The sequence below is a fragment of the Schistocerca cancellata genome, chromosome 9 (genome assembly GCF_023864275.1).
Source record: "Schistocerca cancellata isolate TAMUIC-IGC-003103 chromosome 9, iqSchCanc2.1, whole genome shotgun sequence".
Lineage (NCBI taxonomy): Eukaryota > Metazoa > Arthropoda > Insecta > Orthoptera > Acrididae > Schistocerca > Schistocerca cancellata.
In genome coordinates, this window is record NC_064634.1 from 228,101,200 (window position 1) to 228,127,710 (window position 26,511).

At 41.3% G+C, this 26,511-nt stretch overlaps 1 protein-coding gene across 1 annotated transcript; it reads left to right on the plus strand.

The window, feature by feature from the left end:
- Nucleotides 1-648: 648 nt before the first annotated feature.
- LOC126101304 (piggyBac transposable element-derived protein 3-like) lies at nt 649-13,522 on the plus strand. Its single transcript, XM_049911982.1, has 2 exons — nt 649-1,896; nt 13,364-13,522. The coding sequence occupies exons 1-2, from the start codon at nt 649-651 to the stop codon at nt 13,520-13,522; spliced, it is 1,407 nt and encodes a 468-aa protein (XP_049767939.1).
- Nucleotides 13,523-26,511: the final 12,989 nt, after the last annotated feature.

Sequence of the window (26,511 nt, forward strand, 5' to 3'; positions counted from 1 at the left end):
TATTAAGAGATGTGTACAACAGGGCTGCTCATCTCTCCTGTGTTGTTCAAAGCAGAGGGTAAACCATTTCCAGCCCAGTGATGCCATATGGCATCATCATATTTAACTTTTTCCGAAGGCCAAACTATTTGTTCAAAGATTATAAACAAGTGTGCAGGGCTTTCTAAAGTTCATTGTTCTTAGGTTGGCTACTGTGAATTCGCTAAAGCAGAGAGCACCAGGCTACAATGCCTTGACAAAAGTATTGTTGCATGGTGTCTACAGTACAGTGCACCCAGCTGGACTTTCAAAATATTATATCAAGGTAAAGGAAGCAAAATAATATCAAAGTTGCACTAATAAATTATTGTTGAAAGTGTAAATTAACTAGTAAACACTTTGAAAATAATGCTAGTTACGGCAATTTTCTGCTTGGAAGTCGCAAACATGTGTGATTCCATTTGGCATCATTGAGCATTTGTTATGTTACCAAATGTAGTACATGCAATAACTTCGACTAAAGTTTACGATAATGTGTAACTCTTAATATTTTCAAGTTTCTTTTGAAGCTTTATTATGCTAACTAATATTAATATGTTAAAATTTTAATAGATATAATTTACCAGTTTTTTTGCTGCTTTAGTAAAAAATTCCTGGTTTCTTTACCATATGATTCCCAATCATAAATCATTATCAGAAGAAGAAATATTGCTGCTTCTCGAAGGAGATTTATCTGATTTGGACTTTGATATGTCTGATGTGGAGGAAGAGATTGAAAATGCTCGGCAGCAGGACCCTACAACACTGGATATACAGTTTCTTCAAGGAATGGACCCTGATATGGTTGAAATTCCGGACCCTCAAGCCAATGATGAAGATGATGTTCCCTTAGCTTCAAGATTACTTGCTGAGCCAAATCTTGCACCAAGTCATTCAGCTCAGAAAATTCAGTGTGATACACACCGGGATCTTTGGTGGAGAATGAAGGACATTGAAGAAGTGGACACATCATGTAATGCAGTTTTTTCTGACCCTCCAGGAGATGAACTGACACCTTTGCAGTATTTCAGAACAATGTGTAGTGATGACATTATCCAGAACCTAGTCGAGCAATCTAATCTATACTGCACGCAGAAAACAGGTGCTTCTTTAGATACAAATGTTCGTGAAATAGAAAAGTATATAGGCATAAACATCCTAGCAGGTGTTGTGAAAATACCTAGTTACAGAATGTATTGGGCAGAGGCTACAAGATTTTCTCCAATAGCTGACTCAATGCCTAGAAATAGGTTTGATAAGCCAAGAAATTATTTACATGTGAATGACAACACTAAAATGAAACAAAGAGAGGACCCTGATCATGACAAGCTGTTCAAGGTGAGACCATTTGTTGACAAAATCAAACAAGGTTTTTCAATTATTGAACCTGAGGAATATAATTCAGTGGATGGATTAATCATTCCATTCAACAGTCATTCATTTCTGAAACAGTATGTAAAAAGCAAACCACACAAGTGGGGTATAAAAGTTTTTGCCTGTGCTGGTTCTAGTGGAATTGTGTACAATTTTGAAATATACCGAGGGAAAGGAACTGTACATAATGATACTGGTCTTGGTATAAGTGGTGATATTGTGATAAAGCTTGTGGAAGGACTGCCAAAATATAAAAATTTTGAAGTGTTTACAGACAATTGGTTCACCTCTTACAATCTTATTTTTGCCCTGAAAAACTATGGCATTTTGGCTGTTGGAACTGTTAGACCCACAAGACTTCATGGCTGCAATCTAAAAGCAGACAGTGAGCTAAAAAAGCAGGGACGAGGATTATACGATTATCGAACTGAAACAGAAAGGAACATCACAGTGCTGAAGTGGTATGATAATAAGTCTGTTGTTCTTGCATCATCATACAAAGGAGTAAGTCCAGTAGAATCCGTGAAACGTTGGTCAGTGGGAGAACGAAAATATATTGATGTTCCAGGGCCAGACATTATTAGAGAATATAACCGTTCCATGGGAGGAGTTGATCTGCATGACATGCTGGTTGCTTTGTATAGGAGTAATATTGGGGTGAAAAGATTTTATCTAAGGATCGTATTCCACCTCCTTGACATGTGTGTTGTGAATGCGTGGCTCCTATACCGCCAACATTGCAGACAAAGAGGAATTACAAAACACTTGTCTCTGTTGATTTTTCGGTCTGATGTAGCTCATGGACTACTAAAAGCAGGAGACATTTTGGTAAGAAGATGAGGACGCCCATCATATGACAGTCCACCGCCCACAGTTGTGAAGAAACGAGCCCCATTGGTTCCCAGACCAGTTGATGATGTAAGGTATGACAACATTGGACACTGGCCACAGCACGTAGAAAACAACAGCACATTCTCGAACGAAATGCATCAAATGTAATAAACCTCTTTGCTTTACCAAAGACAGGAACTGTTTTAAATTTTGCATTATTGTATGTACTAATTTTTCTTTAGTAAACTGCATCAAATTGTGTAATTAAAATATTCATTCAAGTGACATCCCAACCACCTGACTGAAGGAAACAAATCCTGCCCAATGATGTCATATGGAGTCATCCCAAATTTCCCTCCAAAAACAAAAAAATAACAAAATTTCTTATAAATATATATTATTCCAATCATTATGTAGGGAAATATGCGAAAAAATATTTTTTCCCACAAGTAAATAAAAGTTGGGCTGGAAAGGGTTAAAAGATAAAGTTAGGGGGATCTAGGAGATATAGGAGGAATTAAAATTCATGGAAAGAAAATAGACATGGTGAGATTTGCTGATGATACCACAGTGTTAATTGAAGATGCAGAACATTTAGAAGCGATGCTGGCCCAGATGGAAACCACCTTCAGCTCTCTCTATAATATGAAAATCAATAAAGGTTAAACAAATATCTTGGTGGTGAGCAGACAAAACACAGTTGCACAATGCTAACTTAGTAATTTCCTGGCTACACACGATATGAAACGAAGACTTGCTCCACAGAGTGATGAGAGAAGCCATGTCTCCTGAAGCTCATCGAACACAGAATGGACGCATTGGCGGCCATCTGCTGAGGCAAGATGGTATCATTAAAAGTATCATTGGAGGGACAGTAGAAGAGGAAAATACAAGAAGCAGGCCGAGATCAGAATACATTAACCAAATCAGGGAGGATACCATGTGCACCACCTATACCGCTCTCGAGAGGAAGGCGCACTGCTGCTAACCATCCTGATGGTTGAGGACCTAAAAAGAAGAGAACCGATTAGTAAGGGGGGAAACACAACTGGTTCTGTATTTTTGATAATATGAAGCTGAGGGCGTTTGTTTAGTGGCAGCAAAGAGAGTGGTTGCTGAGAATGTTGACATCACCTGAAGGTCACAACGTAGTGTGGCTTGACATCCACGAAAGTTGTGGCTCTATATCTAATTCGGGACATAGTGAATGCTTAACGCTACACTGATACCCTTGAACATTACGTTCACGGTGTCTTATCCACGTGGGACCATTACAGGGACGTAATCTTTGTGGATGACGGGGCCCCGCCTCACTTCCTCCTACATAACGCTTTGAATCGTCAGGTAACTTTTTCCACAACTCCCACACTATCTCCGATTCTGATCTACGATCTTTAAGATACTCCAAACGCTTGAACCATCCTTCACAGTATTCTTTCATGAGCCCACGCCCATGGTCACACCAGAATGAGTCGCCTATTTACAGTTACTTAAATTTTTCTGAGCAACCTTTCAAGTAAAGTCACCTAACTGATTCTGTATCAATGGTCCAAAGAGTAATATCCAAAATCATTAAATAAGTTGAAGGATAGAATTTTGTTAACCGAAGTTGCATAAACTGTCTTGGTAGTAACTGCCAAGCCAACTCACAGAAATTGAGAGAGTATTTGCTTTGTAGAATCATCTAGAATGATCAGAAATAGTAATATTCAGAATTAAGTTTAAATTCAACTCAAGTCATTTCACTTTGAAACGAGCCCAAAAATTGATTTATTCTTTTGCTCCTTCAGAGCTGGCGACCGTAGTTATAAGTATTTTCAGGAGGATTCGACGGTAAGTCTGCTGCTCTCGTCGTGCTGATAGGATTATCCACTGCTGCCAGCAGTGGTGATTGGATACATAAGCTCACTACCAAGTTAAGTGGGTCAGGTAGGCAGTGTTACCGTGTGAACTGTAGGGCACTGTAGGCCGTGGATCGAACCCGTTCAATCATCACAGCTCTTAGGGAAATAGTCCGGTTAGGAGTGTACTAATCATTAGGTAAATACTGGCGAGTAACGGTCAAAAATGTATACGCAAGTGAATTTAGCAAGGTCCACGTAGCACCTAGTTAATGTGGTGCAATGGCGAGGGTAGGAGTGGAGTAAAAGTGAGCTGAGCTTGTGGCAGCGGTGCTGGATTCAAATATTAACTACGTGAATTCACTACTGCCTCTTACCATTGGGACTGAGCTATTTACAGTCAAAATACGTAGCAGTAAGCGCAAAGGCGTGACAGCTACAAGTCCGTATTGGTTTTATACATACGTAATTGGGAAGTGGGTCATTCCGTCAGTGGAGGGGGTTAAAACAACCGAGTCAGTGGAGAACATACCCCATTTACTGATGGAAAGATTCAGCGCACATCGGTGCGTGGCTGGATACCTATTTTCCAGGACGCTGCTTGAATGGCCAACAGAGAGTTCTGGCCTAACGCCCTGAAACTTCTTCTGCGGCTAAGCAGAAGAAGAACTTTATCACACAGAATCAAAAACTACTGATGAGCTGGAAAAGCGACTTCGCCAAGTTCTTGGAAAGGCAACGGTGAATTGTACGGAGAAATGTATCGCAATGTATGAAATCTGGTGGATAATAATGGTGTATATCCGGAATTATAATATTTTTTAACAATTCTACCTTGTAAGAAACACACTGTTCTAATTTTATGAATATTAGGTATTAATAAAATTATTAACAATATTCAACACGGAGCTAACTCTCGCCCACGCGTTATTTATTTATTTAGTTTTTGAAAAAACTTTGGCTGTGTACTTCAAACGACATACATCGTGTAAGTTGAAACGGTACAGTAGTTTCCGCTCCATAAGCAGCGGGTTTCGCTGCTCGCTGGCACCGGCAAATACAAACGGAGGCGACTCCGCCGCCAAATTTATTGCACGACGGGGCCGGCCGCGGGTGCAACAGAACCCATGTGGATGCATGGAAAGAAATGTGTCAGGCTTCATAATACATATTTATATGTGTCGTGTATTATGCATTTCTTGTACGTGAATGTGAATCTGCACATGAACTTTCCTAATCCTCCTCACACCTTTCCATAAAACGTGGCCAAATCTTAGTTGGGAAGTAGTTCTGTTGAATAGTAGTGCCAACCTTACTCCTGGGTAGGGGATAAGCGAGACAGCTCAGGCGGGTAAAAGTCAAAGACGTTCCAGTGTCACAAGATCTGGGGTGGAGAGGTTTGTTACGGCCAAGTGGTTCGACCATCCCCTCCACCGGGGCCCGGGAAGACCTCTGGGTGCCCCCGATATTCTGGAAGTGTTGCAGAAGACGGGTAAGTGAGCAGACATAGCTTCGGTGCATCTGTCTCGATGTTCACGCGTGGAAGAGAGGTATTAGAATATTTGCACTAATTCTTTTACTTCCAGCTTCGGATTGTGTAAGGAAACGAATGTTTTCGTTTAATTTCGTAAATCTGACCCCCCCGGTGTTAATGTATCTGGTCCCCAGTTTACCCGTTATCCTTCTCACATAGTGGATGTCCCATGTAAAATATTGGGAGACATTGGTGGTATACATTTGGCCAACGCAATTCCGTCTTGCCCGTAGAAATGTGCGTGCCGATTAGTATATAATATACCCGAGCTATAAGTTGTAAAATTGTAATATCTGTAAACTGGAACAATTGCTGCAATCGCTGTAAAGTCAAGTGATAATGTTTAATATAAATAGGTAATCAATTGTCATCAATCTTTAACATACCCTAAAGATCACATAGGAGTCCAGTTCAAGGAATTCATTTAAAATAAAAGATATAGAATGCAGGGACCCACACATCAGCGTGTGAGCCCCCCAAGCTCCTTACCTAGTATCGTACAGAAAGGGCACGCTCTGTAGGTAGCGTTCTCAAGGTCCCCTTCCCCGTTATCCGTTGCGCAATTTTCATTCAGGGCTTGACGACATCAGCTTTCATCTGGCGTCCCTAGGCAAGGAGGTTTGACGATAATCTTTCAAAGTGACCGTTTTACACATGATTAGATTGTCATAGTAATGTAGGTCGGTATTGTAATGAATACTGCAAAAGTGTACATCATTTTATTGCTGAAAATTTTAAGCCTCACACTACTATTCAAATTTAATCTGAGCGCATGACTGCTACGGCTTCAGTATCGGTGCCCTGAAAATATTCCTCTCGTATACTAGATTTTGACCCATAAATGAATACTAACGCTGCCTGATTACTTTTTTTTTTTTTTTTTTTTTGGAAATTCGGAGGATGCAAAGACTTTCATAGCGCAACGGTAAATACATGGGATCTTGAACATACTAGGTGGCTATCACTAAAGTAAAGCTATCCACAGAGGTCCAATATTGGCTATAAATAACACATGCTTGTGAAAAATCGTAGATACTGTAATACGTTAATGCGGATCCGATCTGCACTTGAAAAAAAATTCTTTCCGATTCTGACCACAAGGTGCAAAAATTGCCCTGTGAATGCAAGGAACACGTATAGAAATGTTTCGATATGTACTAAATTAGGAACGGGACGTGAGCATAAAAGGTCAAATAAGTGAGAAAGGTATGATGTTTTCATCATTACACGCCGCTTACACAATTTATTCAATATGAGTACCTGAGACATCGGCAAGATGCTGCATCCATAGAACGACGTGGTCCCCAGTTGCTCAAAGCAGTTCCAGTGGACTCTGAGCAACGTGTCCCTGTACACTGGCCTTCAGATCAGGTGGAGGCTCAACATGTCCCTGGCCAGCGCGCTGTTTTAAATATCTCCAGAGTGAAGAGTCACATAGGCTCTACGATGATCTTGCAGGTCACGAAACTGGAAGACCTCTGGAGATAACACGCTCGTGGAAGGTTACACTAATCAGATCTTTCACTGGGCAACCGACGTGAGGTGTTGCCCCACACTGCATGAAAACGGTTTCCACACAGTTTCGCCCTCCCAAAGCAAGAAACATATGCTGTACGAAGAGGTCTCGATAGCGTGCGGACGTCACGGTACACCTGGCAGTCCCTCTTGGTGTATTCCCTTGAAAGAAGAACGGAGGAAGAGTAAAGGAGCCTGTGAATCCACACCACACAGTCACATATGGCGAGAGCATTGGCTCTCTGTGCACAACACGCGGCTTAAAAGTAGCCCAGATACGACAGTATCTGTGTACTGTGTTACTCTGAAGAGTAAAATGTGCTTCGTCCAAAGAATATTGGCCGGCCACTTGTCATCATCTTCGATCAGTGTCACAAACCAAAGAGCAGATTCAGAATGCTGCTCCCAAACATGATATTTCAGTAGCTGCACCGTACTGATCTTTTACGGTACCAGCGTAATACAGACCACAAAACTTTTCATACTGTTGACCGTGGGATAGACAATTCTCGTGACACTGAATGAGAACTAACCTGCCCGGAGAGGTGCTGTATGGTCTTTTGCAGCAACAGAAACCTCGTCAGTAACTACCACTGGGATAGGACGCGATTCTCTCCCATGTTCCACACCAAGCTCACTCGTGTTTTCATCATATTATCATCTACTTCAAAAAATTTAATGACGTCGAGCACAACTTCAGACCGTCAAGTTAGCGACACTCTGTCAATCCAGCACTTGTAATGTTTTTTAAAAATATCCAAGTGTAACGTTCTTTAAAAATATAACTCTGTGTTATCCAAATCTGCTGTGTGATGTGTTGCTGAGCAAATGGTGTGCTTAATCAGTTTTACTGTAATCCAAAGAGAAATTAAACAACTTAACCTGGAAAACCAGTATCTAATCCCTATAATGAAATCAATCCCTCTGAAATTTACTCAGTCTCGTGAGTACCGAGTTCTATGGCCCTGTGGAATAAACTGATAAAATTCCCTGTGCAAACAAAAAATGAAATACTTTTTTTTTTTTTTTTTTTTTTTTTTACTTCTTGAGTCGCAACGGATGTAATCTTGGCATTCTGGTCTCTCCACAGTAGGCATACAAAATATTCAATCTTGGCTCAGCGAAGTGCAATGCCAGCCGCAAAATATCGTCATAGAAATAATGTCAGTAGATTAGTTGATATATGAATAATGTTGCCAATGTTCAGTGATAATTTTGGATATTGGCCCAGCGCTGTGCAAAGCTGCCCGCATTAAAGCTGTTACAAACATTAATAATTTTCTGACTGTGACACATTAACATTTTTCTGATTCTGATTAAAAAATCATTTCTTTAAACTATATTCATTGGATTTAAATAAACACGACATGGAAGAGGACGAGATACTGATAAGGGGATATGCTAAGACCGAATGGTTCAGTTTGAAACTCGTAATAAAAATAAAGTTTCTCCTTTACAAAATCTAATATGAAGCATTTTGCGTTAACTTCAAAATTAGTGAACTTCTCAACTTTTCTACAATTCTCACTTACTGGCGTAGTTAACAATACTTGGATAGTTACATCACAAAAGTCTAACATCGTTTAGCAACATAGGTTCCAAAATTTAACTTCTCTGTATCAAGATTACAAAACACACAAAATATTATAAATCCGATATACCTAATCAACCTATACATTAAATCTGATGGCAAATACTTGGTTCCTACATTCAAGGGACGATACTGTTAGAATTAGCAAAATCCACATTGCGCTGCTGCGCACTTAAAACAAAATATACAAAGTTTCATTACCTTACAAAACTGTATTATGCTGCATCCCACGTAGTGTCCATTCATGACAACGCACCCCTCTGCCCTCCGACGTAAGGAATGACGCACCCTTTGAAGTACACTTTGTTGTTATTGTACCTGCTGGCACACATTGAAGACGCGACGCTGTAGTGTCCGCATATCGTTGATTGGCGTGGCGTAGACAAATTCCTTCAAGTGGTCCTATAACCAAAAGTTTAGGGGACTGATGTCTGGGGAACGAGCAGGCCAAGGTGTGGCTGCTCCTGACCGATACAGCGGTCCTGAAATGTCTGCGTCAGATGTTCGCGTACACTGTGACGAAAGCGTGCCGGTGTACTATCATGCATGAACCACATTTGTAGTCGTTGCTGCAACGCAGACCACGTAATGGTAGCTAGAGTACTGTGTGTAAGACATCATAGTACACTGCCGACATCAGTGACGGAGCGCCAGTGCAACGACTGTGCTAAAATCAGAATCTAAGCGTCGCGCAGCCCTTCCTACAAACACCCAGTTATCTTCGAAAGTATGCGCTTCCGGACCCATGTTTATTGGACATATTTTTATTGTTTGGATGAGTAATGCCGATTATGAAGGTATTCGACAAGTTTTTTGAGCACACTGTATTCACTGTGGGCCTCAGCTCTGCTCTGTTATTGTAAAACATAAACAATTTTTCGTTTTCAGATATTTGACCTCGCTTGTGTAAGAACACTCAATAGAAAAAATGGAAGATTTGAAATTTACTATAATAATAAAATGTGAAAATTATCGAACAATCACTTTAATAAGTCACAGCTGCAAAATACTAACACGAATTCTTTACAGACGAATGGAAAAACTAGTAGAAGCCGACCTCGGGGAAGATCAGTTTGGATTCCGTAGAAATACTGGAACACGTGAGGCAATACTGACCTTACGACTTATCTTAGAAGAAAGATTAAGGAAAGGCAAACCTACATTTCTAGCATTTGTAGACTTAGAGAAAGCTTTTGACAGTGTTGACTGGAATACTCTCTTTCAAATTCTAAAGGTGGCAGGGGTAAAATACAGGGAGCGAAAGGCTATTTACAATTTGTACAGAAACCAGATGGCAGTTATAAGAGTCGAGGGACACGAAAGGGAAGCAGTGGTTGGGAAGGGAGTAAGACAGGGTTGTAGCCTCTCCCCGATGTTATTCAATCTGTATATTGAGCAAGCAGTAAAGGAAACAAAAGAAAAATTCGGAGTAGGTATTAAAATCCATGGAGAAGAAATAAAAACCTTGAGGTTCGCCGATGACATTGTAATTCTGTCAGAGACAGCAAAGGACCTGGAAGTGCAGTTGGACGGAATGGAAAGTGTCTTGAAAGGAGGATATAAGATGAACATCAACAAAAGCAAAACGAGGATAATGGAATGTAGTCGAATTAAGTCGGGTGATGCTGAGGGAATTAGATTAGGAAATGAGACACTTAAAGTAGTAAAGGAGTTTTGCTATTTGGGGAGCAAAATAACTGATGATGGTCGAAGTAGAGAGGACATAAAATGTAGACTGGCAATGGCAAGGAAAGCGTTTCTGAAGAAGAGAAATTTGTTAACAACGAGTATAGATTTAAGTGTCAGGAAGTCATTTCTGAAAGTATTTGTATGGAGTGTAGCCATGTATGGAAGTGAAACATGGACAGTAAATAGTTTGGACAAGAAGAGAATAGAAGCTTCCGAAATGTGGTGCTACAGAAGAATGCTGAAGATTAGATGGGTAGATCACATAACTAATGAGGAAGTATTGAATAGGATTGGGGAGAAGAGAAGTTTGTGGCACAACTTGACCAGAAGAAGGGATCGGTTAGTAGGACATGTTCTGAGGCATCACGGGATCACCAATTTAGTATTGGAGGGCAGCATGGAGGGAAAAAATCGTAGGGGGAGACCAAGAGATGAGTACACTAAGCAGATTCAGAAGGATGTAGGTTGCAGTAGGTACTGGGAGATGAAGAAGCTTGCACAGGAAAGAGTAGCATGGAGAGCTGCATCAAACCAGTCTCAGGACTGAAGACAACAACAACAACAACAACAACAACAATAAAAAGAAGGCTACGATGACACAAAAACAAAAACAAAAAAATTAAAAATCTGGAAACCCACTGCTATAACATGAGTGAGCGTGGTGAAAATAGGTTAACTTACGTTGCTTAGCAGACGACGATACCGTCAAAACTTTCTTCCCGAGAAACCTCGAAGTGCCGTAATGTGAAATGACGATTCGCTGACAGCGTGTGTGAACGTCGCTATTTGAAATGCATTGTGAGATATTTTGACGTGACGTGACGGGCACTGTTAACTGGCCTTAAACAAACAACGTCGTCGCGAGATCACGTGACAATTCTGACATAATGTTGACAACGTGCGCAGACTCCAACGTTCACTCCAGAAATATTTCAACTCTACGCACAGAACCATAGAGTAAATATCTCTGGAGGGAGCATTCACATGCGCAGAACAGATTTTGTGTTGTCAACATACATTGCCGGCCTGATCACGTGTTCTCGGGACGTCGTGTGTTTGTCCGTATAGCGCCCTGTATATTTCGAATGTCACTACATCCCTAGTACTGACGGATTCTTTTCGTACGTGTCGTGGATTATTTATATATGTTGCGCAGATATTTTAACAGTATCCATTTGATACCGGGAAGAAACCAGCTACGTAAATTTTAAGGGGAAGTGATACTGCATTCTCCTTCTTTGCGATAGGTGTCACAGTTCAGATGCACTCGATGTTTGGTAGTTTTAGGTACGATACGGCACTTAATAGTATTACAGAACCTGACGTAACATTTTTGCAGTGATAGTCTTGCGAAACGACTTGACAGTACGCTAGTACCGTACTTTTGCAAGAGTCCGAAAAACACCAAATTTGCCTCACATTAGTGATTATATCCCTGCTAATTCGTCCTTTTTTCTGCTATTTCTGTGTATTTATTTTCTCGTTTTTGCGACCTAATGCATAATTTTTCTTACTGGTGACACTTTGAAGTGTTTTATTAACGCATTTTACGTGCTTGCTCCCAGTTTATTAAATAAATAGTAGACTGAGAAAGAAGAGGAAAAAAAGGCGATCGGAGAATAAATGTACTGTAAAGCAAACACAGTTGGTCATGTAACAGTCAACCCACATAACACCATTAAGGGAAGTGGAAAGTGACACAAACGAAAGAGTTTGGGGACATGTTTACGAATATTTTACGCTTCTTAATCAAATGGTGAAGAAAATAAATTGAAGGCAAAATATACCAAAGTAGGTGAATGTGTACTTTGATTAGCTGCACTATTGTGTTTTTTACTTGATTTGTGCAGAAAATGTATTTAAGCTGAATGCAGAAATTGGTAGTAGGTGCTGTGGAAAATTAAAAATAGTTGGGATAGCATCTACCTTCAGCCACACACGTCCAAATTTTTCTCTTTCTAAACATTCCTCTTCAAAGTGTTTTGAACATACTTTGGAATATTTTGTGGGGTTAAAATTACTCCTTGTTTTCTGGAGCCACGTCTTTACTCATTGTTCATCCTTCGGGAAACTAAAATATAAATCACACAATCATTTTCCATGTCCTAGACACACTTAACATGGTCTCCTACAGTAACTTTAGAGTAAACAAAAGGTTTGGACACACATATTATACGAAGACAATTACAGACTCCCACTCTATTGAGTTTATCTGTCTCCCGTCTTTCAAATCTATATACATAATCGACAAGTCGCTGATAAATGCATGGAGGATAATATTTGCTAAAACAACTAATCATTCCCTTTCCTGTTCCACTAGCAAATTTACGAGAGGAAGCGATTGTTTGTAAGCTTTTGTACGAGCCGTAATATCTATTATATAGTCATAAAATCGTAGAAAAATAGGTCTACAGAATCAAGCCTTAATTATAATGCGCATCGATATTTTGAAACATAATACCCATGAAAAGTTACTATCCGTCCTTTCCCATATTTTTCTTTGCATCCGTAGCAACACCAGTAATTCACCATCGCTAGTACACTATCAACAAACGGTGAAAACACAACAAAAACTCTTGATATTATAAATTTCAAACTCAAAGCACACACGCAAAGCGAAGTCCCGAGAACACGTGACAATCGTGGTTTAATGTTGACAACATGCGCAGAACGCAATGCTCACCCCAGAGATATTTACTCTATGCACGGAACCAGAGATCCTCATGACAACTAGCATGTATCACCAAGCAGCACTGAGCACAGTGCACGGTGCAGAGACCGTCGTCACACCTCGACAACGAATTATACGAGTAAGTCGTGTAAAGGTAAAAATGTGGAAAACATCTCTAGCGAACGGCTTAACTTTATATCTTTAGGAAATTGATATCCAGTTGTCGGTACGTCGTCGCAGTGCGCTCGTTAGAACGAGTCGCGCCTAAGAGTTGCCGTAACAGCTCCTTTACTCCGGAGGGGCGGCTCCGAACTTGCAAGACGGTGGAAGGGCGGCGGTGCCAATATTTCGGCGCTGCGAGCGGCGGCTTCACGGCAGATGTTGCCGGGGTGCGCTGTCACCCGCAGGAAAAGCCTGAAATATTCTCCCCGCGCGCCGCTTTAATAAAACGTTATTAAAAGCGAGTACGGCCGCGGCGGCTGTGTCAGACACGCCGAATGGCTTTCTGATATTCATCCCGGCGCTAAATCTGCGCACCACGGCGCATGAATATTCACTGTGCGCGCCGGCACGTCCCACTACCCACTGCTGCTACTGCAGTTGCTGTTGTTGCTGCCGATGCTGCTGTTGTTCTTGCTGGCCGAGCCGGCGTCCTTTGTGCTCCAGTCAGACTCTGGCAACTGCTGCGAAAATTGAGCTCGCCGGCACGCCTCCTATATCCAGTACATCAGCGGCGTCAGCACTTTTTATTCGCAAATTGAGTGTAACAGTTCCCTTTAATAAGGGAAAGAAGAGAGAAACTCGAAGGTCTTCTCTATACTGGGAAAGCAGTCTCCTGCTTTATAAATCGGTAATAATAGCATTTTAAAGCCTGCCTCATATGGGGGCGTGCTGCATGTCCACAAACTTAGGGTTGTCAAAACAAGCATTGCGCATCATATTAGATGCTCAATGGTTCGTTAGGAATACCACGACTCACAGTGACTTACAATTAAATACTGTTCCAGAGGGGATCTAATCCATATATGAAAGATTTTATGCCACACTTGCTCCTTCCACCAATTCACCAATTCGTTAATTATCCACGTATGATCTCACTAGCTAGCACGAACATTGACGTCCTAAACGGGTGCTGTTACTGCGTCGGTAATCCGAATTGGAAATGCACTTTCCTAACCACTGCTCTCACATGGTGGCCACACATAACTGTAACTAATGTTTTGTCGTATTGTAGATTGTAATGGTGTAATTATAATATTGTGCTTTATAAATTATGTTTTCTTTAATTTTTCAATGTGTTTTATCCAATCCTTTCGGAAGGCTATTTGTAAATCTTCCGATATTTATAATTACTAATCACCTAGTCCTTATAAAACAAAACTCCATGTTCTGTACTCAAATGTATTTTGTCATGTATGGTTTTTATTGCCTCTATGGCAAAAGTTTTGTCCCATTACTGTCATTTTCTTCTACATGTACGAAATGCCTTGTAGCAGGGTGTAAGAGCCATCGGGCCGGAACTCTACAAAATACGGTGAAAAGAATAAATAAGAAAAAAAGAATAAAATACGTGTAGGCAATAAGACTCCGTGAATCTACTGTCAGTCTTGCAAGCTAGTCAAAACCAAATATAGATTTATGTATCAGGAAATCTGTTTTCATTTACAAAAAGGTATTATAGTACAGAAATAATAAATTAATTATATCAGTCACCCACAATAAAGTGTTTTAAATTGCATACAGTATTTCAAAGCTGAAGTTCTCATCCTCCAGTACACGTATTTAACAAAACGTTGATAGGTGCTTGCATGATATTGTACTTGTGTCGAGACAGGGTCTAATGTTTTCCATTTCTAGTCAAGGACTGATACGTAATAAAGTCACAGCAGACATCCATAATTATTAGGTGCAGAAGCTACAGAACATATACAAGTGAAATATAAATATTAAAATACTTTTCCCCCATCTCTCTCTCTCTCTCTCTCTCTCTCTCTCTCTCTCTGAATCACCTGAAATTTGCGCCACAAATACTGAAGAAATATAAAGTGCTATTGATTTTCACAGAATTGTTTGGTAGTCAGGAGCTTGTATTATTACCCAATCAAAAGACTGTAATAATATTTAGGAAGTGCAAACATATATTTTAAATGGAACAGTATGTATCGATATTAACAAAATAAAATTAGGGTAAATCAGAATGTCAGTCGTATTTGTTGTAAGATTCTAGTGAGAGTCGTTTACGAGATATCGTATTTTGAAACGTTCTCACACTGACACTTGTACAATACCCGTGGTAGCACACACGAAGAAACAGCACAAGAGCATAGACCAGTTACGTGGATTCTGACCAGTAGCAAGACAGCTGACCATCACAGGTTGTGTTCACAATGACCACCGACAGCTGCAATACACGCTTCAGTCCGGTATGGAACGACTGCTGCACACGTACTAGCATTTCAGATGAGTTGTCCGAGCAGGATGCAGTAATACGTCTTTGCATCTCATCGGCTGTAGTTGGTATGTTCTTGTAGATAGCGTTTTTCAGCTTTCTCCACAGAAAAAAGGCTACAAGCGTCATATCCGGGGAAGGTTCCGGTGTACGTACAGGTCCTCTGCGCCCAATCCAATAATTTGGAAGCAATTAGCGAAGACATTTTGTAGTTCTTCGTGCACTTTGAGCTAGACAGCCATCATGTTGGTCTCCCGCTGGTCTGCGGAGGAACGTCTTCTTGCGTCCGTGGAAGATGGTGTGTTAGGAAGCTGCGATACTTGTGCGCGTTCAGTGCTTCGTCTATGAAAAACGGGCCCGTGGACATATGGTTCACTATCCCAAACCGCACGTTTAAACTCCATGGACGCTGGTGTTCCACCTAATGAAACCAAGGGCGGCTGTCAACAAACCAACAGTGCTTGCTTCGGCAGTTTATCTGCCCATGATTCGTTAACATGGCTTCATCACTAACCATGATAAATCTGGAGTATCCTGTCTTAATGCCTACGTACAGAAGTTAACACGATTCTGTTATTCGTTTCTATGCAGCTCTTGATAAAGAGAGATATATGACACGGATGGAATCTATGTCGATGGGGAATGCTTAGGATACTTTCCTGACTCTTGCCACTTCCTCGTGTCATTGCGCCGGAGCTAACATGCAGATTAACTGCAACAGTAGCAAGGACATTAATTTCCTCGTATTCTGATGTCACTTGTATTCTTCTGTTACGTTGGATAGATGTTACAACACCACTTTCACGAAACTGGTTGAAGAGAGAGACAAATAACTGCCGAGATGGTTGACGTCTATAGGGATATCATGCCACACGCACCGTACAAGAATGAACCGCATTCTTCCTACACTCACCATACACCATCGGCATGTTGGTGTTTTCTATATTCGTAAATCCCATTGTCCACTCGCTACCTACAGCTTGGACCGTCACACCCTGACACACTAATTAGTCGTAATTCACTCAAGGAATACAGAAGCAAACTGTAAGCAAACGTAACAACGTCATACCTAGCAGCTTGAATGGCACAAACAAGAGTCGATGTGCGAACTTTTCAAAATACCATATCCTGTAAAGGACTCGCACTAGAATCTTGTAGCAAACACCAATGACATTCTAATTCGCCCTAGTTTTAGTTTGTTAATGTCAATAGATAGTGTTCCATTTAAGAAAGTGTATGTTTGCAAAAATATACACTTTTTAAGTATTCTTACTGTTCATTTAGTGGCAAACAGTAGAAGCCTCTGACTACAAATCGATTCTCTGAAAACCACACGTCAATAGTACTTCTCATTTCCGCAATATTTGCGGGCAGTTGGCAGATTTTATGTAATTCACCATTTATATGAGTACGACATCAAGCTGGAAGTGGTTATGTTATCTAAATTATTGTATCCATGCCTTTTACCTGTCAAAGTAAAATCAGAGAATACTACAAAATACCATCAATAAGTTTTGTTAAGTTTTCAAAGGGCTTTAAATGTTTGTTGCTCCACTTCCTTCAGTCAAGGTCTACCGATGCATACCGTTATTTGATATGGAATACCCATTAGAATATCCGATTTCCTTCAAATATTCTCGTCCAGTAAATTGAATGTTATTGTATTAACCAACTCTAAAGCAATATTGCAATTTAACTTAGCGCTTAACGAATATTTTCCATATCACCCCAATTTTAGGTTGAACTAAATAGATATGTTTTATAAATCATCTGCACGAAACTGAAATGAGTCTTAGTTGAGGAAAGAAAATGAAATGTATAACTTTAGTTAACTTGTAGTCGAATAACACCCGACATTTTAAAAAGGTATGGTTGTTTCATCATCTCTTAACTTAATTTTATCCAATTTAGAAATTTTTCATTTTATATCCGACAGATGTTGACCTTTAAATTGTACAAAGTTGGAAAGCAGGAACGCAAAAGAGGAAAAACGTAGCCACAGTTGCTTCACAGTTACAGTGACGTCTCGGAAACCTGAAAGAGAATAAAAGTTACGGTTTAATACAAACCACAGTCATACGAATGCTTGTGATGACAGCTGGTGGCTGATAGGAAAGTGTATCTGGTCATTTGTCCGTTTGAAGAGAATGTTTGATGGAAAACTGATGCAAAGGAAAATATACTGTTATAGGTGTAAATTGTCTTATGACAGTGTACCGAATAGCATTACATCAATATTTACTTCATTTGCAGACTCATAATTATAGCTGTTAGGAGTAGTATGACTTGGTTAGTACGAGGGCTATTCGGAAAGTGAATTCCGATCGAGCGCGAAATGAAAACCATTGTGAAGATCAAAAATGTTTTATTTGCAAAAGTAAGCTATCTCTAACAGATGCTTCTTTAAATAGTCGCCACTATGACTTAGATAATAGTCACAGCGTTGTACCTACTTTCCAATACATTCGTCACAGAACGCAGCCGCCTTTGCTTTCCGCAAATAAATGATATTCATGGATGTAAAATTTAAAAAAGGTTTTAAAGTATGATGTAGAGGTGACTGCAAATATAGAGCGTGGTTTTCTTCATTTAAAGTTTAAAGAGGAAATAAAAAGTCTGACAGATAAAGATGAAAGGAAACATTTCAAAGCTTTACAAAGAAAACAGCGACCTTCGCGGAAGGAAAGCGCTGCACTTTCACTGAGAAGGTAAAGGACGTATGCTGGATGAATGAGTTGTGGAGAGATCTGGGATGGTTGTGGATGTAAATTTATAAGCCGTTTCGTGGTATCTGTTAAGAAGGGTTGAGTGGAAAGGCGAATGTAGGGAGAGACGGAAACGAGGAGAAGTTTGTTGTGTGGACAGATCCCCGGTATCAGGAGATGGAGTGGAAGGGTGAGAAAGCTACGCACATCAAAAAAAGTTTTGCGTCACCCTGGTTCCCAGAAATCCTGAAGATAGACGTTGACTGTGGATATTGTATCACAGACACAGTCCCTTTGACTGTTCAGAGATGTCACTAAACCCGCCCAAAGATGTAAAAAACCATGCATGAGCAGCGCCTATTAGACGGAGGGTGTCCGACAGCCGATCAGTTCCAGTCATTCTACCAGGAAGGAGGTACACGGCTCGTGTTGCCTGTAGTTCAACAGTGTCTGGAGGGTCAATACCGCGGTTCGATTGCGTCCGCCTTGGTTCTTTGTGCCAGGAAGGACTCTCAACAAGGGAGGCGTCCAGGCGTCTCGGAGTGAACCAAAGCGATGTTGTTCGGACATGGAGGAGATACAGACAGACAAGAGCTGTCGATGGCATGCCTCGCTCAGGCTGCCCAAGGGCTACTACTGCAGTGGATGACCGCTACCTATGGATTATGGCACAGAGGAATCCTGTCAGCAACGCCACCATGTTGAATAATGCTTTTTGTGCAGCCACAGGATGTCGTGTTACGACTGAAACTGTCCACAATAGGCTGCATGAGATGCAACTTCGCTACCAACGTCCATGACGAGGTCCACCTTCGCAACCACGACACCATGCAACGCGGTACAGATGGGCCCAACAACATGCCGAATGGACCATTCAGGATTGGCTTCACGTTCTCTTCACCGATGAGTGTCGCATATGCCTTCAACCAGACAATCGTCGGAGACTTGTTTGGAGGCAACCCGGTCATGCTGAACGCCTTAGACACACTGTCCAGCGAGTGCAGCAAGGTGGAGGTTCCCTGATGTTTTGGGATGGTAGTATGTGGGGCCGACGTACGCCGCTGGTGGTCATGGAAGGCGCCATAACGGCAGTACGATTAGTGAATGCCATCCTCCGACAGATAGCTCAACCGTACAGGCAGCATACTGGCGAGGCATTCGTCTTCATGGACGACAATTCGCGCCACCATCGTGCTCATCTTGTGACTTCCCTCAGGATAACGACATCGCTCGACTAGATTGGCCACCATGTTCCCCAGACATAAACCCTATCCAACATGTCTGGGATAGATTGAAAAGGACTATTTATAGACGACGTGTCCCACCAACCACTCTGAGGGATCTACGCCGAATCACCGTTGAGGAGTGAGACAATCTGGACCAACAATGCCTTGATGAATTTGTCAATAGTATGCCACGACGAGTACAGGCATGCAGCAATGCAAGAGGACTCTCACTGGGTATTAGACGTACCAGTATATACAGAAATCTATACTGCCACCTCTGAAGGCCTCGCTGTATGGTGGTACATCACGTAACGTGTGGTTTTAATGAGCAATGAAAAGGGTGGAAATGATATTTATGTTGACCCCTATTCCATTTTTCTGTACAGATTACGGAACTCTCAAAATCGAAGTAATGCAAAACTTTTCTAGATGTGTGTATTTAACTCTAGGATGCACAAATACTGGAGCGAATTTACTGTATGGAAGAGAGAGTCGATTGAAGTTAGGGTATGATATGGATTGTGTGCAGATTTAAGGTCGGTGGGATATGTTTCTAAAGGTAAAAAAGGGAAGCAGTTGGGTTAGTTTGAGGATAGTAGAGGAGATGTGAAGTTGTTAGACGTGCAGGAGGGGAGGTGAGAAATTCATGACATGTTAGAGGATCCACGTGGGAGGGGGAGGGGGAGCTGGGAAACGACACAGAGTGCCTGGTGTTCGAAAATTTTGAGGGACTAATGCAATATTGCAATTTTTCTGGGACTGGTATCCATGTAACATTTGCATGGGAGACGATGGATCGGATCAAGGTTTCGTAGGTTTGGAGGATAATAGAGGTGTTTTCCCGAAGTTCAGCCACTTGTAGGTTTAATAAATTGGGTATATTATGTACATTCTGTTGAATGGTTAGTAGCTGAGGTTTTCATGTTAGTATCCAGTCAATGGATAGCCTAGATATTTTACGGTATTACTTGACTGGATAGAACGGCCGTAAATGACAAGGCAGAAGTCATCGAGATGGAAGGTATGGCTGGCCGGCCGAAGTGGCCGTGTGGTTCTAGGCGCTGCAGTCTGGAACCGCGAGTCCGCTACGGTCGCAGGTTCGAATCCTGCCTCGGGCATGGGTGTGTGTGATGTCCTTAGGTTAGTTAGGTTTAACTAGTTCTAAGTTATAGAGGACTAATGACCTCAGAAGTTGAGTCCCATAGTGCTCAGAGCCATTTGGAAGGTATGGGTTGTTAGTCCTATAATTTTTGCCTGGGTTTTGGATGGTTTGATCTTGAGGAGCCATTAGTTCCACCTGAAGGAAACTGATTGAGGTGGATTTGAAGGGATCTTGGATATCTAGAGTGTAGGGAAGAGAGCGAGGAAAACGATATCATCAGTGTACTGAAGGAGGCGGCCTGGTGGCTAAGGTTTAGGCATACCAGCAGTTAGAGAAGATAGAGGAGAGGAGAGAGGATTTGGGCACTCGCATAGTGGGATGGAAAGTACAGAAATTAGTACTGTTGATAGTGGCAAAGGATAGGCGAGTAGATACGAAGAATAAAATAAGGTGGAGTAGGAAGTGTATATGCAAGGTGTCTAGAAGGAGACCAGAATGCCATATGCAGTCATAGGCTTTCTCTTAGTCGAGGGTGACGAAAACAGAGGATTTAGGACTCACAGGTGTTGAGTTGGAGGGATAGGAATTGTGTGAGGTGCACGGTGTGGTCCTCAGGCGAGAAGATTGAACGGATGGTGCACTGGTTAAAGGGAGAGAGGATGTGTCTGTTCAGGTTCTGATTGATCCGTCTGGAGAGGATGGATTCGTAAAACCCGTTAAACACCGAGGTGCGGCAGATGAGATATCAGTTGGAGGTTTAAGGGTAAACAGGACTTTCGAGGTTTCCCAGAGTTGAGCGCCGTAGCCTGTGGAAAAGACAACGATGTGCAGGGTTGTAATGGTGGCTAGAAATGAGAGGGCATTTCTCTGAGGTGTCGATAAGTAGTGCAGTCGTGACCGAAGGGAACTGTTGCGTTTTTATGTGGAGTACTTGTTTTATGTCGTGTACAGTGAGCGACTGGTGTATTTAGTTCTGTTTGGGATATGTTGTCCAAGAGTTGGTAAGTGTGAACCAGAGCTGTGACAGCGGTTTTTTGCGTTCATGGGTGATAGGGAACAGGGAGTAATCAGCGACGGCTGAGCACATCCTGTTAAATAAACGCAACACTATGTTCGAACACAAGATAATTCGGGCCCACGTTCCGAACTACTGGGACTCGGTGATTAGAGAAGCAGTGGAACTTGCACTCTGTGACAAAAACTTCAATAGAGACACAGGTTGTGCATTTAGCAATACGTGGGAGCGTTCACTTGTTAAAGAAAGATTACAGAGGAAGATTCTCACATATCTCTGATACTTGACAAAGTGTCTATTCGTTTTTCCTCATGGCTATGTACAGGAATATGATAATCTTATTAGGCGCAGACTGAAACTTGACTATAGACTAATGCAGACTAATGCAGACTGACTAATCGGAGGTCTGTACACTCGTTATAATACCTCGAGCGTTCAGGTAACACTGCTCGAGTGTGATCCGCGAGGAGAAAAGGTTCTACGTTAGCAGCAATCTCATTGGCTGCATGACATATTAATACGCGGATCGGCGGAAGCAGAATTTGGTCCGTCTCTAAGACAGCGCCATCTCGTAGTGCGGAGATGGACGAGCGCTGCGCATGCACTGTTATGCTTAGCGGGGCGCGCTCTAGTGGGAAAGTTGTGTACGCGCTGACTACGCGGAATTATGTACACAACAGAGTGCAAACATCTTTGAACACAGAATACGCCATTTTCGTGATGTCACCATGATGTAATCTAGCCACTTAGATTCCGTCGCTTCGGTATAAAAGTGTAAATGTAGCCATTTTTCGACAGTCAGTCACTCCTTAACGGCGATGATGGTGGTAGTCTCCAGAGGGGTTTTTATCTGTATTTGACACGGTAAATTTGGCGAGACATTTTTATCCACAGTTCTAGTAAATCTCTCTGACATATTGCAGTCACTCTGAGGTGAAATCAAAGAGAATTTATGTAACATTATTTATTTGTTATCTATATCGGAATGTATAGTGCATTTTTTTAGACAACGTTAAAACAAATATGCTCTGACTGGAGTCGACATGTACTTTTCCATTTGATGCAAATATCTAACCTATCATACGCTACAAATTTCTAATTAATAATGTTACAAACATTATATACAGAAAGGCCTTACAAGTGTGAAGAACGTATACTGGGTGAAGCATATGAAACTTGTACCGAAAATATTGTGGAAATGGAAATGGATATTTATGTGCGGTTTTCACAGAATATATTGGTACTCAAGGGCTCCTATTGTTAGCTAATAAATAGAGTGAAATAATACTTTGAAAGTGTATTTTTTGTAAAAACATACTCTTTTTTAAATGAAAAATTGCCTATTGACATAGTTGTTGTTGTGGTCTTCAGTCCAGAGACTGGTTTGATGCAGCTGTCCATGCTACTCTGTCCTGTACTTGCTTCTTCATCTCCCAGTACCTACAGCAACCTATATCCTTCTGAATCTGTTTTGTGTGTTCATCTCTTGGTCTCCCTCTACAATTTTTACCCTCCACGCTGCCCTCCAATACTAAATTGGTGATCCCTTGATGCCTCATAATATATCCTACCAACCGATCCCTCCTTCTAGTCAAGTTGTGCCACAAATTTCTCTTCTCTCCAATTCTATTCAATACCTCCTCATTAGTTATGTGATCTACCCATCTAATCTTCAGCATTCTTCTGTAGCACCACATTTCGAAAGCTTCTATTCTCTTCTTGTCTAAATTATTTATCATCCATGTTTCACTTCCATACATGGCTACACTCCACACAAATACTTTCAGAAACGACTTTCTGACACTTAAATCCATACTCGATGTTAACAAACTACTCTTCTTCAGAAACTCTTTCCTTGCCATTGCCAGTCTACATTTTATATCCTCTCTACTTCGAGCATCATTAGTTATTTGGCTCCCCAAATAGAAAAACTCATTTACTACTTTAACGGTCTCATTTCCTAATCTAATTCCCGCTGCATCAGCCGATTTAATTCGACTACATTCCATTATCCTCGTTTTGCTTTTGTTGATGTTCATCTTAAATCCTCCTTTCAAGACACTGTCCATTCCGTTCAGCTGCTCTTCTAGGTCCCTTGCTGTCTCTGAGAGAACTACAGTGTCATCGGCCAACCTCAAAGTTTTTATTTCTTCTCTATGGATTTTAATTCCTACTCCGAATTTTTCTTTTGTTTCCTTTACTGTTTGCTCAGTATACAGATAGAATAACATCGGGGAGAGGCTACAACCCTGTCTCACTCCCTTCCCAACCACTGCTTCCTTTCATGCCCCTAGACTATTATAACTGCCGTGTAGTTTCTGTACAAATTGTAAATAGCCTTTCGCTCCCTGTATTTTACCCCTGCCACCTTAAGAATTTGAAAGAGAGTATTCCAGTCTACATTGTCAAAAGCTTTCTCTAAGTCTACAAATGCTAGAAACGTAGGTTTGCCTTTTCTTAATCTTTCTTTTAAGATAAGTCGTAAGGTCAGTTTTGCCTCACGTGTTCCAGTATTTCTACGGAAACCAAACTGATCTTCCCCGAGATCGGCTTCTACCAGTTTTTCCATTCTTCTGTAAAGAATTCGTGTTAGTATTTTGCAGCTGTGGCTTATTAAGCTGATAGTTTGGTAATTTTCACATCTGTCAGCAGTTGCTTTCTTTGGGATTGGAATTATTATATTCTTCTTTAAGTCTGAGGGTATTTCGCCTGTCACATACATCTTGCTCACGAGATGGTAGAGTTTCGTCGGGGCTGGCTCTCCCAAGGCTATCAGTAGTTCTAATGCAATGTTGTCTACTCCCGGGGCCTTGTTTCGACTTAGGTCTTTCAATGCTCTGTCAAACTCTTCACGCAGTATCATATCTCCCATTTCATCTTCTCCTACCTCTACTTCCATTTCCATGATATTGTCCTCATTGACATTAACGAACTAAAAGTATGGTAAATTAGAATATCAGTGGAGGTTGTTGCATGTTTCTAGTGCGAGTTGTTCACAAGATATCGAATTTTTAAAAGTTTCCTCGCCGACACCTGTTTGTGCCATTCAACCTTCGTAGTTACTACGCACGATGCTGTTATACTTTCTTACAGTGTGCTTTTGTGTCGCTTGAGTGCACTGAAGACTTGCTAGTCAATTAATGTGTGAAAGTTCAAGCAATAGGTCGTGAGTGGACGATGGGATTTACCAACACAGAAAAAGCCGACATGTTCATGCTGTATGGAAGTAGGAAGAATACAGTTCGTTCTTGTACCATGTATGCAGCAAGATATCGCAATAGACGTCAACCACCTGGGGAATTATATTTCAATCTCTTCGGCTAGGTACTTGAAGGTGGTAGTGCAACACCTAGACAACGTGACACATGTAAACAAGTAACGCCGGAAGAGGGGTAAGTTAATGTTCTTGCCTGTACTGCAGTTGATCCACCCGTTAGCTTCAGCTCAATCGCACGAGGAAGTGGCAAGTTTCCTGGGCGTTCCCCATCGACATAGGTCCCATCCGTATCACATCTCTCTCCAGCAAGAGGTGCATGGAAAGGATTATGACAGGCGCGTTAAATTCTGTATTTGGACATTAAGACGGGATATTCCCGATGTATCACGTATCTCGTTTAATAATAAAGCCACATTTACCAATCAAGGCCACGTAAACCTCCGAAAGATGCACTATTGGTCTGCTAACAATCCTCGTTGGCTTCGTCAGGTATAAAGTCAGCACCCATGGCGAGTAAACGTGTGCGATAGTAATCCATCAGCTCATAGGCCCATTTTTCATAGCTATAGCACTGAACGCGCACAGGTATCGCAGCTTCTATGGATACTACAAGACGTTCCTCTGCAGACTAGGAGGAACCAGTGGAACCAAAATGATGGCTGTCCAGCCCATAGTGCACGAAGTATTGTATCATGTCTTCACGAATAGTTTCCAAATCCATGGGTTGGACGCAGAGGACCTGTACCATGACCATCCCGTTCCCAGAATTTTATGCCTTAGGCCTTTTTCTATGGGGAAAGCTAAAAGACGCTGTCTACAAAGAGTCCACCACTACATTCAATGATATGCGACGACATACTGCTACAGTCTGCTCGGACATCTCCACCGAAGTGCTAGGATGTGTGCAACAGTCGTATCATACAAGAGTGGAAGTATATATTGCCGCAGCCGGTGTTATTTTGAACACAACTTGTGATAGTCAACTATCTCATTTCTGAACAGAATCCACATAACTAGTATATACTTGCATTTTTCTTTAGTGTATGCTACCATAGGTATTGTACAAGCGTCGATGTGGGAACTTTTCAAAATATGATGTATCGTAAACGACTCACACTACAATCCTTGAACAAACACCTCTGTCATACTTACTTACCGTAATTTTATTTTATTAATGTCAACTGGTGTTGGTTCAGTTTAAAAAAGTTATGTTTGCATAAAAATACACTTTGCAGGTATTATTTCAGTCCGCGTATTGGCTAACAATACGAACCCCTGACTACCAATCAGTTCTGTGAAAGCCGTACGTCAAAAGATCTTCCAATTTCCGAAATTTTTGTGGTGCAAATTTTGGGTGGTTCACCTTGGATAATGAGCTACTGGATTCGTGTAATCTAGTTTTCTGTAGAGTTGTTATAAAGGATCACTTTACATCAACAGATGAGCCGATTATCAAATATCTTGAAGTCTTCGTGTAATTACGGCACTGTGTGCATCATATAATGCATCAAGACGTAGAAATGGTAATCGATGTAGCACTGGCCAACTAATTTTGGTTCCCTAAGGCGAGTTACTTCTTTTGCAGCATGGTCATTAGCAGAATAATAATGGCGTTGGTGACATTACCGTATCTCACTTTTAAAATGTTTCTTTCGAACCTAGAATTCCTGATATCAGCATACGTAACGTCCAATGCGCAATGTATCGTTTCACAGAGGTCCTATATTATCGAT

Coding starts and splice junctions, on each gene's coding strand:
- LOC126101304 (XM_049911982.1), top strand. CDS start 649: ATGATTCCCAATCATAAATCATTATCAGAAGAAGAAATATTGCTGCTT. Junction 1,897..13,363: donor TTGCATCATCATACAAAGGA/GTAAGTCCAGTA, acceptor TTTACTCCGGAG/GGGCGGCTCCGAACTTGCAA.